The sequence below is a fragment of the Anolis sagrei genome, chromosome 1, assembly GCF_037176765.1.
Source record: "Anolis sagrei isolate rAnoSag1 chromosome 1, rAnoSag1.mat, whole genome shotgun sequence".
In the NCBI taxonomy this organism is placed as follows: domain Eukaryota; kingdom Metazoa; phylum Chordata; class Lepidosauria; order Squamata; family Dactyloidae; genus Anolis; species Anolis sagrei.
Window position 1 is genome coordinate 335,336,525 of NC_090021.1, and position 14,138 is coordinate 335,350,662.

General features: G+C 44.4%; 1 protein-coding gene across 1 annotated transcript in view; it reads left to right on the plus strand.

The window, feature by feature from the left end:
• Positions 1 to 14,138, plus strand: part of TMEM260 (transmembrane protein 260) — a 112,041-nt gene that overhangs the window by 57,756 nt on the left and 40,147 nt on the right. The window contains exon 4 of the mRNA XM_060753741.2: positions 11,807 to 11,984. Coding sequence (XP_060609724.2) covers positions 11,807 to 11,984 — 178 coding nt within the window. The remainder of the gene's footprint in view (positions 1 to 11,806; positions 11,985 to 14,138) is intronic.

Here is a 14,138-nt window from a genome sequence, read left to right on the forward strand (position 1 = left end):
AAGATTCGCAAAAGTCATACCCACAAATGTGGAGGGTTACCTATACATATAAATAGTTAAGAAGTTTCTTTGTCATGAATTAGTCAGAAATCGAAATTGAGCCTGTGGTCAAGAAATGAGGAAGACTAAGACCCAGAAGATAAGATTCTTGACTGTAGATTTTTTTATCAAATACCAAACTCAGGCTCGTCCATGTCATCGTTATCCTGATTTCTATGTATGGTTGTGAAAAGTAGATAGCGAAGAAAGCTGACAGGAAGAGAAGATTTGGAGAACCGGTCTGTACATACCATGGACTGTCAAAAATGACAAGTCATAGAATCATAGAGTTGGAAGAGACCTCATGGGCCATCCAGTCCAACCCCATTCTGCCAAGAAGCAGAAATATTGCATTCAAAGCACCCCCGACAGGTGGTCATCCAGCCTCTGTTTAAAAGCCATCAAAGAAGGAGCCTCCACCACACTCCGGGGCAGAGAGTTCCACTGCTGAACAGTTCTCACACTCAGGAAGGTCCTCCTCATGTTCAGATGGAATCTCCTCTCTTGTAATTTCAAGCCATTGTTCCATGTCCTAGTCTCCAGGGAAGCAGAAAACAAGCTTGCTCCCTCCTCCCTATGACTTCCCCTCACATATTTATACATGGCTATCATGTCTCCTCTCAGCCTTCTTTTCTTCAGGCTAATCATGCCCAGCTCTTTAAGCCACTCATCATAGGGCTTGTCTGAGGTGGAGTCTCCATTGGCCTGTAGAGCCCAGTTTAGGTGGTTCAGTTCATCTTGGAGAAGGTGGGGTTCACAGATTCTTTTTGCACGGTCAGAAGAGCTGCAAGACCGAGAACAAGCCACGAGAGTAAAGATGAAGATCCAGCCAGAGGAAAAGTGCTCTTGCCAGACATCAAGGGAACCACTGACCGCATAGGGAAGCTGATGAGGAAACACAACATACAAACCACTTACAGACCCACCAAGAAAATCCAACAAATGCTACGTTCAGCAAAGGACAAGAGGGATCCTCTCACCTCTGCAGGAGTCTACCGTGTACCATGCAGCTGTGGACAAGTCTACATAGGGACCACCAAACGCAGCATTGCCCAGACACAAATCAAGGAACATGAAAGGCACTGCAGACTACTCCAACCAGAGAAGTCAGCCATAGCAGAGCACCCGATGAACCAACCTGGACACAGCATATTATTTGAGAACACAGAAGTGCTGGACCACTCTCACAACCACCATGACAGACTACACAGAGAAGCCATTGAAATCCACAAGCATGTGGACAATTTCAACAGAAAGGAGGAAACCATGAAAATGAACAAAACCTGGCTATCAGTATTAAAAATCTCTAAAATTACAACAGCAAAACAACAGAGGGGAAACAAACGGGCACATAAAATCACTCTCAACAAAAGATTCCCCCCAGGCACTTCCAAGCCATTGAATGCTAATTGAAACATTCACACCTAGCCCCAGTCCTTTGTCTCACCCTGGTCTTTCCACAGATATATAAACCCATTTTCCTAGTTCCAACAGACCTCACTACCTCTGAGGATGCTTGCCATAGATGCAGGCGAAACGTCAGGAGAAAAATTGCCTCCAGAACATTTTTTTTGAGTGAAGGACATACATTGGGTTGTTAGGTGTCTTGTGTCCAAATTTGGTGTCAATTCGTCCAGTGGTTTTTGAGTTCTGTTAATCCCACAAAGGAACATTACATTTTTATTTATATAGATAGATGACAGTCAGTTAATGCTGGGAAAGCCAGATTCGGAAAGATGCAGTCCAAACGCAGACTCTTCTTCTACTCCTAGCCAGTAGCCTGTTTATTTATTTAGAGTATTTGTACCCCAATCTGAAGCCAGAAAGGCTCCCGGAACAGCTTCCCAACCGTTGTTTTGCCCTCAGGCATACAAATGAAATAAGACATGAAACATAAGGAAAAGGGAATGTCAGGGGTGGAGTGGATTATGGCTAGTAGACAGTGTCTGTCATTTCATCTGCTCTTTGGGTTGAGGCATGATGGAGTTGTCCTTGCCACATCTCCTCCTCCTCTAAGGCCAGAGTAATTGTGATGGAAGGAAGGTCTTCTATCTTACTCTGGGCATGATGAAGCTGTGCTGCCTCTTCTTCTCTTTCTCTGTGGCCAAGGCAGTTTCAGTTGGGATGAATGGAGGTTGAAGGTCTAGACAAGATGAAGCTTTACCTCTGTTTTCTTCTCTCTTTCCATGGCTAGGTCAATGAGATTTGGGATGGAGAGAAGGCCTGTCATCTGATTCTGGGCCTAGGTGTGGTAGTGTTGTATCTATGTATTGTTGAAGGCTTTCATGGCCGGAATCACTGGGTTGTTGTAGCTTTCTTCGGGCTATTTGGCCATGTTCTAAAGGCATTTTCTCCTGACGTTTCGCCTGCATCTATGGCAAGCATCCTCAGAGGTAGTGAGGTCTGTTGGAACTAGGAAAAAAGGGTTTATACATCTGTGGAATGACCAGGTGGGACAAAGGACTCTTGTCTGTTGGAGCTAGGTGCAAATGTTTCAACTTGGGTGTGATCTTGGACTCGTCGCTGAGCCTGGAACCCCAGGTTTCAGCGGTGACCCGGGGAGCAATCGCACAGTTAAAACTTGTGCGCCAGCTGCGCCCGTACCTTGGGAAGTCTGACTTGGCCACGGTAGTCCACGCTCTGGTTACATCCTGTGTAGACTACTGCAATGCTGTCTACGTGGGGTTGCCTTTGAAGACTGCTCGGAAGCTTCAAATGGCCCAGCGTTCGGCAGCCAGGTTGCTAACAGGAGCGGCCCTCAGGGAGCATACTACTCCTCTGTTGCACCAGCTCCACTGGCTGCCAGTTTGCTACCGGGCACAATTCAAAGTGCTGGCGTTAGCGTATAAAGCCCTAAACGGTTCTGGCCCTACTTACCTCTCCAAACGCATCTCCTCCTATGAACCGGCTAGGACACTAAGATCATCTGGGGAGGCCCTGCTCTCTGTCCCGTCTGCATCAAAGGCGCGCTTGGTGGGGACGAGAGACAGGGCCTTCTCAGTGGTGGCCCCTCGGCTGTGGAACTCCCTGCCTGCAGATATCAGATTGCCCCCCTCCCTGCTGGCGTTTCGGAGGAAAGTGAAGACCTGGCTGTTCGAACAAGCATTTGATTAAACAGTGTAATTGAACATAGGAATACGGAATAATGGATGATGAGACTGGATACTGATTTTACTGTTGAGGCGCTAAGGATTGTTATACGGATGTTTAATGATTTATGTTACAATTGTTTTTAATTGCCCTATACTTGTCTCATGATGTTTTGTATTGATGTTGTTCACCGCTTTGATGTTGTTCACCGCACAGCAACGCGTGGCAGGGGACGGCTAGTTGTTACATAGTGTAATAAGATTAGCAAAAGTCATACCAACAAATGTGGAGGGTTACCTATACATATAAATAGTTAAGAAGTTCCTGAGGGATGAGAAAAGTGGTATATAAATAAAGTAAATAAATAAATAAATAACTGACCATCTTGATTAGAATTTGATGGCCTGGCAGTGCCAGGGGGAATCTTTTGTTGAGAGGTGATTAGATGTCCTTGTTTGTTTCCTCTCTGTTGTTGTGCTGTTGTAATTTTAGAGTTTTTTAATACCAGATTTTGTTCATTTTCATGGTTTCCTCCTTTCTGTTGACATTGTCCACGTGCTTGTGGATTTCAATGGCTTCTCTGTGTAGTCTGACATGGTGGTTGTTGGAGTGGTCCAGCATTTCTGTGTTCTCAAATAATATGCTGTGTCCAGGCTGGTTCATCAGGTGCTCTGCTATGGCTGACTTCTCTGGCTGAAGTAGTCTGCAGTGCCTTTCATGTTCCTTGATTCGTGTTTGGGCAATGCTGCTGCGTTTGGTGGTCCCTACATAGACTTGTCCACAGCTGCATGGTACATGGTAGACTCCTGCAGAGGTGAGAGGATCCCTCTTGTCCTTTGCTAAACGGAGCATTTGCTGGATTTTCTTGGTGGGTCTGTAGATAGTTTGTATGTTGTGTTTCCTCATCAGTGTTGTATCTGCTTCTTATCTCCTTCTGAGACCAGGAGAGTAGACATATTTCATCCCATCACATTTTCACTCCCCTCCCCTTAAATGACAAAGGGAGAAGGGTGCGACTATTACGTGGTGAAAAAAATTCCAGGTTTTCTGATGTGAAAGCCTGGCAATTATTTTTTGTAATGTGGAAACTATTTTGGTCTTTGCCTACAACCCTTTCCTTTCCTTTCCTTTCCTTTCCTTTCCTTTCCTTTCCTTTCCTTTCCTTGAAACTGCCCATTGACGGCTGTCTTCTGGACCAGCATTAATCCCTTGACCACTGCTTTGAGTAGCATTGATCTACAACCTTGCCTGCCATGTTCTTTCTCAAAGAGTTGGACAGGATGGCAGTTTTTCAGTATTCAATTTTTGACATGATTAAAAGGAGATGGGTAAGGAATATGTTCAATGTATTGTCGAAGGATTTCATGGCCAGAATCACTGGGTTGTTGTAGGTTTTTTCAGGCTATATGGCCATGGTCTAGAGGCATTTTTTCCTGACGTTTCGCCTGCATCTATGGCAAGCATCCTCACTACCTCTGAGGATTCTTGCCATAGATGCAGGCAAAATGTCAGGAAAAAATGCCTCTAGACCATGGTCATATAGCCCGAAAAACCTACAACAACCCAAGGAATATGTTGTTGATTTTTTTAAAAAAATCAAGACTTTAAAAAAGTATATCAAGATTTTTTTTAACAAAACGTATGCAGAGTTTTCACTTGTGCAAAGTATAAAATCCTTTTGTGCAGAAAACAACTTTTTCTATAATACTTTTAACAAAATGTGGATTTTCCCCCCCATACTAAACAAATCTCTTCCTCTCCTATCACTGCTATTCCTGGTAATCTGCCAAGGATGAGAAAAATTCTATTTTTCCCATCCTTATTTCTGAAACTTCTCACTTGCAATTCTGTGTGGGAAGTTTGGCCTAATTCTGTCCTTGGTGGGGTTCAGAATGCTCTTTGATTATAGGTGAACAATAAATCACAACAACTACAACTTCTAAATGTCAAGATCTATTCCCCCCAAACCCCACCAGTGTTCACATTTGGGCATATTGAGTATTTGTACCAAGTTTGGTCCAGATCCATCATTGTTTGAGTCCACAGTGCTGTCTGGATGTAGGTGAACTACAACTCGAAAACTCAAGGGCAATGCCCACCAAACAAGTATTTTCTGGTGGTCATGGGAGTTTTGTGTGCCAAGTTTGGTTCAATGCATTGTCGAAGGCTTTCATGGCCGGAATCACTGGGTTGTTGTAGGTTTTTTTCGGGCTATATGGACATGTTCTAGAGCAGCATTTCTCAACCTTCCTAATTCTATGACCCCTTAATCCAGTTCCTCATGTTGTGGTGACCCCCCAACCATAACATTATTTTCATTGCTGCTTCATAACTGTAACTTGGCTACTGTTATGTATTGTAATGTAAATATCTGACATGCAGAATGTATTTTCATTCACCGGACCAAACAGGGCACAAATACCTGAGACGTGGGGTTGGGGGAATTGATTTTGTCACTTGGGAGTTGCAGTTGCTGGGATTTATAGTTCACCTACAATCAAAGAGCATTCTGAACTCCACTAACGATGGAATTGAACCAACCTTGGCACACATGACCTACAGAAAATGCTGGAAGGGTTTGGTGGGTATTGACCTTGAGTTTGAGAGTTACAGTTCACCAACCTCCAGAGAGCACTGTGGGCTCAAACAATGATGGACGTGGACCAAATATTTGCACAAATGTGAACACTGGTGGAATTTGGGGAAAACAGAGTTGTAGTTGCTGGGATTTATAGTTCGCCTACAATCACAGAGCATTCTTAACTGCACCATTGAGAAAATTGGGCCAAGCTTCCCACGCAGAAATCCCAACAACCAACAGAAAAATACTGTGTTTTCTGATAGTCTTTGGCAACCCTTCAGGTTGAGAAACGCTGTTCTAGAGGCAGGAGAAAATGCCTCTAAAATATGGCCATATAGCCCGAAAAAACCTACAACAACCAAGTTTGGTTCAATTCCATTGTTGGTGAAGTTCAGAATGCTCTTTGATTGTAGATGAACTATAAATCCCAGCAACTACAACTCCCAAATGACAAAATCAATCCCCCCAACCCCACCAGTATTCAAATTTGGGCATTTTGTGAATTTGTGCCAAGTTTAGTCCAGTGAATGAAAATACATCCTGCATATCAGATATTTACATTATGATTCATAACAGTAGCAAAATTAAAATAATGAACTAGCAACAAAAATAATTTTAATTATGGGGATCACCACAACACAAGGAGCTGTATTTAGTTATTTGTCGTGTCAGGGCAACCAGTCAATTATATTACATTTCTAACAGAACAAAACAAACAAACAAACAGACAAAATACAAAATTTGTGAGTTTGGTAGTTGATTAAATGTCCTTTGACCAGTATCTGGCCACTTGGAGTGCCTCTGGTGTTGCCGCAAGGAGATCCTCCATTGTGCATGTGGCAGGGCTCAGGTTGCATTGAAGCAGGTGGTCAGTGGTTTGCTCTTCTCCACACTCGCATGTCGCGGATTCCACTTTGTGGCCCCATTTCTTGAGGTTGGCTCTGCATCTCGTGGTGCCAGAGCGCAGTCTGTTCAGTGCCTTCCAAGTCGTCCAGTTTTCTGTGTGTCCAGGAGGGAGTCTCTCATTTGGTATCAGCCATTGGTTGAGGTGCTGGGTTTGAGCCTGCCACTTTTGGACTCTCGCTTGCTGAGATGTTCCAGCGAGTGTCTCTGTAGATCTTAGAAAACTATGTCTAGATTTAAGTTGTTGGCATGCTGGCTGATACCCGAACAGGGGATGAGCTGGAGATGTCTCTGCCTTGGTCCTTTCACTATTGGCTGCTACTTCCTGGCGGATGTCAGGTGGTGCAATACCGGCTAGGCAGTGTAATTTCTCCAGTGGTGTAGGGCGCAGACACCCCGTGATAATGCGGCATGTCTCATTAAGAGCCACGCCCACTGTTTTAGCATGGTGAGATGTGTTCCACACTGGGCATGCATACTCAGCAGCAGAGTAGCACAGCGCAAGGGCAGATGTCTTCACTGTATCTGGTTGTGATCCCCAGGTTGTGCCAGTCAGCTTTCGTGCATTGAAGTAACTTTTGAAGTTGAGTTTTAATCAGGCCTTCTGTGGGCTGCTCTGTTATTTATCTCGTGTATTTAATAATGCTGTTTTCCTGAGCTTTCAGTTGGATACCTCTTGGTTTTGTTGGATACCTGTTCATATGTGGCATCATTTAATTGTAATGGTGATACATGGAGAGTTCTTTCTCCCTTGCAACAATAATTTTCAAGCTTGGGTTGTTCTGTTCTAGCTATTTTTTAAAAAAGAAATCAGCCATGCAGAGGCTGAAATTGTGAGTAATATGTATAGTTAGGCTCTGACTCACCCCGGTTTGATCTCTTTCTCCTCTTCTCTCTCCAGAAAAGTAATTTTTATTAGAATAACAACATACAATACAAGAAAAATCTTCCATCCTAATCCTTTCCATTAAACATGTTAGCAATCACTGTTGATGAAAACTTTACGTAACTAAAAAAAAAGTACAAACAAAAGTGAAATGTGATGCTGAGGGATTTTCTCCGACCATAAAAAAAAAATATTGTTTGGAAATGATGAGAAGATGCTAAACCTGGATTTAGGGTATCCTTGGAAATGGATGTATGTATCTATGTGTGTGTTTCTGTTAAAAACAGAAATAATATTTCAAAAAAATACACTTTTTTGCACAGAAATTTCCTGCAGAAATATTATCATTTATGCACAGAAAAAAATAGTATTTTGTATGAATCAACTATGTACAGATTTTTTGCAGACCAAGTACTCAATTATTATGTTTTCTGTGTGGGAAACAGCATTTGGGACATTTTCCTGCATAGGGAATGCAACTTGCTATGTGGAAGAAGCTGTTGGGAATTCTGCACAAAATGCATCCTGACTTGCAACAGGCTTTTCCGATGGTGTAATGTAGTCAAAGCCATGGTCTTCCCTGTAGTAACCTACGGATGTGAGAGCTGGATCATAGGGAAGGCTGAGCGAAGGAAGAGAGATGCTTTTGAGCTGTGGTGTTGGAGGAAAGTGCTGAGAGTGCCTTGGACTGCGAGAAGATCCAACCAGTCCATATTCCAGGAAATAAAGCCCGGCTGCTCACTGGAGGGAAGGATAGTTGAGGCAAACTGAGCTGGGGATGGTGACGGCCGCCAGGGAGCTCTTGCCTGGGCTGGTCCATGAGGTCACGAAGAGTCGAAAGCGACTGAACGAACGAACAACAACAACAAAATGTAACAGGAAGAAAATGGCTCAAATTACTTGCTGCTTACTTTGAGAAGAAAATAGACTCCCAATTAACTAGCATCCTAGGGAATGAGTAGCTGTAGTTTCTGTTATATGATAAATACTGGTTTTACTATATTATCAAAATTTATTTTTAATTTTTTTATTTGAATTAATACCACTTTCATACGGTTCCGGCCCAGTGTATCTGTCCGAACAGTGTATCTCCCTCTACGTCCCACTTCGGAGTTTAAGATCTTCTGGGGAGGCCCTGCTCTCGACCCCGCCTCTATCACAAGTGAGGCTGGCGGGGACGAGGAGCAGGGCCTTCTCGGTGGTGGCCCCTCACCTGTGGAACTCACTCCCCGGCGAGATTAGATCAGCGACTTCCCTTTTTTCATTCAGAAAAAAATTGAAGACCTGGATATGGGACCAGGCTTTTGGACATTCTGGCAGCTAAAGGAAAGACCTTGATGATGGGCAGGAATTGACGGAACGGAATGGATTTATGGAACTCTGAACACTGAGCATGAGATTGTTTACTATTGTGTTATGTACTGATGATTTTAACCTGTTAACTGTTTAATAGCTTTTATGTATGTATGTATATTTGACATAGGCATCGAATTGTGCCTTTTTTGTAAGCCACCCTGAGTCCCCCCTCGGGGGTGAGAAGGTTGGGGTAGAAGTGCCTGAAATAAATAAATAAAATAAATTTTTGCTGGCTGCTTGAGAGTTCTGGTTGTTTGAGTTCCGGTTAACTGAGAGTCTACTGTACATTCTCTTTCTCTCAGTGTATAGGCATTGACACTTTGCGGTTGTATCATTAAGATGCCTGCATCCCATGAAATTCTGGGGTTTATAGTTTAGATAAACTCTAAAATTTTCTGGCAGAGAGCTCTAGGTGGCCCTTCCTAAACTGCAAATCCCATAGTAGTCCAAGTATGGAAAAGAGTGCACTGTACATGCATGTGTCTAGTTTCAGCTGTTTTTCTGGGTCACGAATCTCTGTGAGGACTGCCATAGGGAGCTGGATATGTCTAACTTGGAGAAGAGAAGGTCAAGTGCTTTGAATGCGATTTTCCTGCTGGACGCATGCATGTACAGAGCACTCTTTTCCATCCTTTTCCTGCTTCTTGGCAGAATGGGGTTGGACTGGATGGCCCACGAGGTCTCTTCCAGCTCTGTGATTCTATGATCTAGGATTCTAAGTGAGGACACGATAGCCATGTTTAAATATTTGAAAGGATGTCACATTGAGGAGGGGGAAAGCTTGTTTTCTGCTGCTCCGGAAAATAGTGGACACTATAACCTGAAGTGGTGAAAAATTGGCTCTGTGGCATTCTCATGACGCACTGAGCCATCTCATCCCAGTGCTCTCAGTGTGGTTGGTGGAAAATCTGGGAATGCTCTGGAGTTTCCTCAAAGCTCTGGGGCTGCCCCCATTTTAAGGTGGTGTGAACAGCTGGGCTGCTTCTGAATTGTAACCAGTCATACTATTCACATGGGCCAGTGCCGGTAGCACAGAGGGTTAAACCCCCGGGCGGGCAGGACTGAAGACGGACAGGTCGCAGGTTCGAATCCAGATTGAGCGTGGATGAGCTCCCTCTATCAGCTCCAGCTCCTCATGCGGGGACATGAGCGAAGCCTCCCACAAGAATGATAAAACATCAAAACATCTGGGCGTCCCCTGGGCATTGTCCTCGCAGACAACCAATTCTCTCACACCAGAAGCGACTTGCAGTTTCTCAAGTTATTGTCGAAGGCTTTCATGGCTGGAATCACTAAGTTCTTGTGCGTTTTTTCGGGCTATATGGCCATGTTCTAGAGGCATTTCTCCTAAGAAATGCCTCTAGAACATGGCAATATAGCCCGAAAAAATACACAAGAATTTAGTTTCTCAAGTTGCTCCTGACACAACAACAACAACTACAAAAAAAAACCCAACTACTACTACTTTCCTTACCTTGTGGGGAAAATGGAATGACACTTAACCTGTGTCATGGTTTCCTCTGTACATGCTCAGTGCCCAGTCTCATTCTGGCGAGAGCCATTTGACAGTGGAGTAGGCTGCTGCCTGGAAATGTTTTGGAATCTCCTTCTCTGGAGGTTTTAAGCAGGGGCTGGATGGATATCTGTTTAGAGAGCTTGAATTGTGTCTTTTGGCCTGACAGGGGGTTGGACTGGATGGCTCTAGGGTCTCTTCCAGCTCTAACATTATATCATTCTAAGTACTAAATACCCTAACCCTAACCCAACCTCACAACCTCTGAGGTTGCTTGCCACAGATGCAGGCGAAACATCAGGAGAGAATGCTTCTAGAACATGGTCATTCAGCCCGAAAAATCTACAATAACCCATTCTGAGTACTGTTGCACTACGTGTGCACTGCACAATGTATTCAGCTGTATTTCTATATCTTTCTTTTGGATGAGTTTATAAACAGAAGCTGGATGGACATCTCTTAAGAGCGCTTGGATTGTGTCATGGCAGAATGAGATTGGATTGGATGACCCTTGAGGTCTCTTCCAACTTCAGAATTCTATGGTTCTAAGTGCAATCAGATTAAATGCTGTATGCCACTGAGGATTATGCTGTACGTCTGCCTCCTTCTTTGGAGGTTTTTAAGGAGAGGCTGGATGGCCATCTGTCAGGAGTGTGTTGGTTGTGCCTTCCTGCATGGAAGAAGGCGATTGGACTGGGTGGCCCTGTGAGTCTCTTCCAACTCTACGATTTTTCTTTACTGTATTCACTTTTAAACTGTGGTGTTGGAGGAAAGTTCTGAGAGTGCCTTGGACTGCGAGAAGATCCAACCAGTCCATCCTCCAGGAAATAAAGCCCAGCTGCTCATTGGAGGGAAGGAGACTAGAGACAAAGTTGAAGTCCTTTGGCCACATCATGAGGAGACAGCAAAGCCTAGAGAAGGGAATGATGCTGGGGAAAGTGGAAGGCAAAAGGAAGAGGGGCCGACCAAGGGCAAGATGGATGGATGGCATCCTTGAAGTGACTGGACTGACCTTGAAGGAGCTGGGGGTCGTGATGGCCGACAAGGAGCTCTGGCGTGGCCTTGTCCATGAGGTCACGAAGAGTCGGAGACGACTGAACGAATGAACAACAACAACAACATTCACTTTCCTGTCTCTAAAGTATATAATAGCAGAGCCCTTCGAGTCCAAATTATGACATGTTTTTGCAGAAAAAGAAATGGTTGCATGAAAACATTATTATCTGTCATTTCTTGCAGTGGGAATAAGCCAAAAGGAAGGTGTACTTTCATGAAGGTGGGGGGATTGCCGGAGAAGGGACAATAGAGGAGGAATCTGGATAGTGTTGTGGATGTTGTTGTTGTGTTGTTTCAAATGTGAGCTTGTCGTGGAGAAGGGGGGTGGAGAGCTGACATTCCTGGAGACGAAGATCCATTTTCTTGTTATCTGTCTTTGCAGGCTTTCTGGCAGCCGTGCCGCAGGAATCTTTGCTGTGGGGATGTTTGCGTTCTCTCGCCTCACATGGCAGTGGTCCACCTCCGCCGAGGTTTTCAGCTTAAACAATCTGTGTGTCGGGCTGCTCCTGGCTCTCTCTGCCCGCTTCCAGGAGGCGGCGTCCGCCAAGGAGAGATCAAAGGTAGCCCACTCCAGGATCAAAAGACGTCTCCGCTCTCCACTTTCTCCCCCGGTTCTCCCCCCTTCCACCCCAGCCATGTCCACCCACTCCCCACTTTACATGAAGGGACGTGGAATTGGCAGACCTTCCGGTGAAAACTGTAGGAATCTTTGGTGTCTGTGGCAGAGTAGAGTGCAGCGTAGTCAGTGCTCTGTATGAGCTCATGGTAGGAATTGGGAGAGAAAATATACAGGATGTTTTACTAAGGGTCAAAAACGGTGAAAAGAACCCCTTACTTTGCAGGTGTCGTACACCAGAGCAGGAACACTTCTGACCTTAAACACCACACTAGCTTGGTAAAATCAGCAAGCAGTTTATTGAAGAATATAAGTAGGCAAAGCGGTAAAATTACACTCTCCCTGAAGTCACAGGTCCACAGTTTGGGAGTTCTCTTGGATTCATCACTTACGCTTGAGGGCTTTTGCACAACTAAGACTTGTGTGCCAGCTGCGACCATACCTTGCAAAGGTTGATTTGGCCGGGGTGGTCCATGCCTTGGTCACCTCTAGATTGGATTACTGTAATGCGCTCTACGTGGGGCTGCCCTTGAAAACAGCTCGGAAATTCCAACTGGTCCAATGGGCGGCCAGGATGTTAACTGATGCTTCTTACAGAGAGAGGTCAACTCTCCTGTTCCAGGAGCTCCATTGGCTGCCGTTCACCTTCCGATCCCAATTCAAGGTGCAGGTGCTTACCTACAAAGCCCTAAACGGTTTGGGACCTGCCTACCTGTGTAATCGCATCTCTGTCTATGAACCCATGCACTCCCTTCGTTCATCCGGAGAGGCCCTCCTTGTGATCCCGCCTGCATTGCAGGCGCGTTTGGTGGGGACGAGGGACAGGGCCTTTTCTGTGGTTGCCCCCGACTTTGGAACACACTCCCCAAAGACATCAGACTAGCACCCACGTTGGCTGTCTTTAGGAAGAGCTTGAAGACCTGGCTATTCCAATGTGCCTTTCCGGAATAGGAAAACCCCAGCACTATGTCCCAGAAGCACTTTATTAGGGTTTAAGATTTTTTGCACATTGCACTTGCCCAGAAATCCAACATGCCACCTGTCACACCCAGCACTTTTTAATCTGTACCAATCACTTGGCCCGGCCCTGGTTTTTACTGTGTTATGGTGTAATGTTGTTGTTATTGCTTTATGTTTTTTGATTTGCTTTGAATTGTATTGTTGTTGTTATGCTATTGTTGTGTTCAGGCCTTGGCCTGTGTAAGCCGCATCGAGTCCTTTGGGAGATGCTAGCGGGGTACAAATAAAGTTTAATAATAATAATAATAATAATAATAATAATAATAAAATTACTATAAGTAAAATTCCAATACATAAAATAGTCCATAAGGTTCAAGGGGAAACAAGATCTATAAGTACATGCAATCCATGAAACTAGGACATGAATCCATGAAACAAGGCAGCAGGAAAAATCCCAAATACAAATCTGGAGCTTGTCAAAAACTTGGTACATGAATCTAAGAGCACTTGAAAACAAGAACATCATGAAATTCCAACATTGACCCAACTGAGGCAACTCTTTCCTATGAATCAATATAAGGCTTTTCCAGATCCCAAAACTGAAAGGAAATCATTTCTCTTGACCTTTCCATCAGATAAAATTTTGTTATCTCTTTTCCTGTAAACAAACTGACCGTCTTTATTTAGTTAGTTAGTTTGTTACAGTATTTGTATACCGCTTTTCTCACCCTGAGGTGGACTCAAAGCAGTTTGCCTCTGAAGACTCTGTCTCTGTTTACAAAGGCTTTCCTTTCTATCTAGCTCCCATTATCTTGACTCTAATTAACTTCTTCACCTGACACATCATCTTCAGTTGTTCTGAGAAAAGCTGTGAAGGGTCTCTCCCAGGAATGTGGCCTTGTGAATCTCCCTGAGATATCTTGGGCCTTTCGTCTGAGCTTAACTCAGGCCCAAGCAAACTCTCATCCACAATGGTAACAGACCCAGGCCCACCATCAAGAACATTACCCCATTCCCATCATGAACATCAGCATTCCCATCATGAACATCAGACACAATCACAGGCTGAACAGGCTGACATACAACAGCAGGGGTGTCATACTCATTTTCATCAAGTTGCCTTCAAAAGGCCATTGAA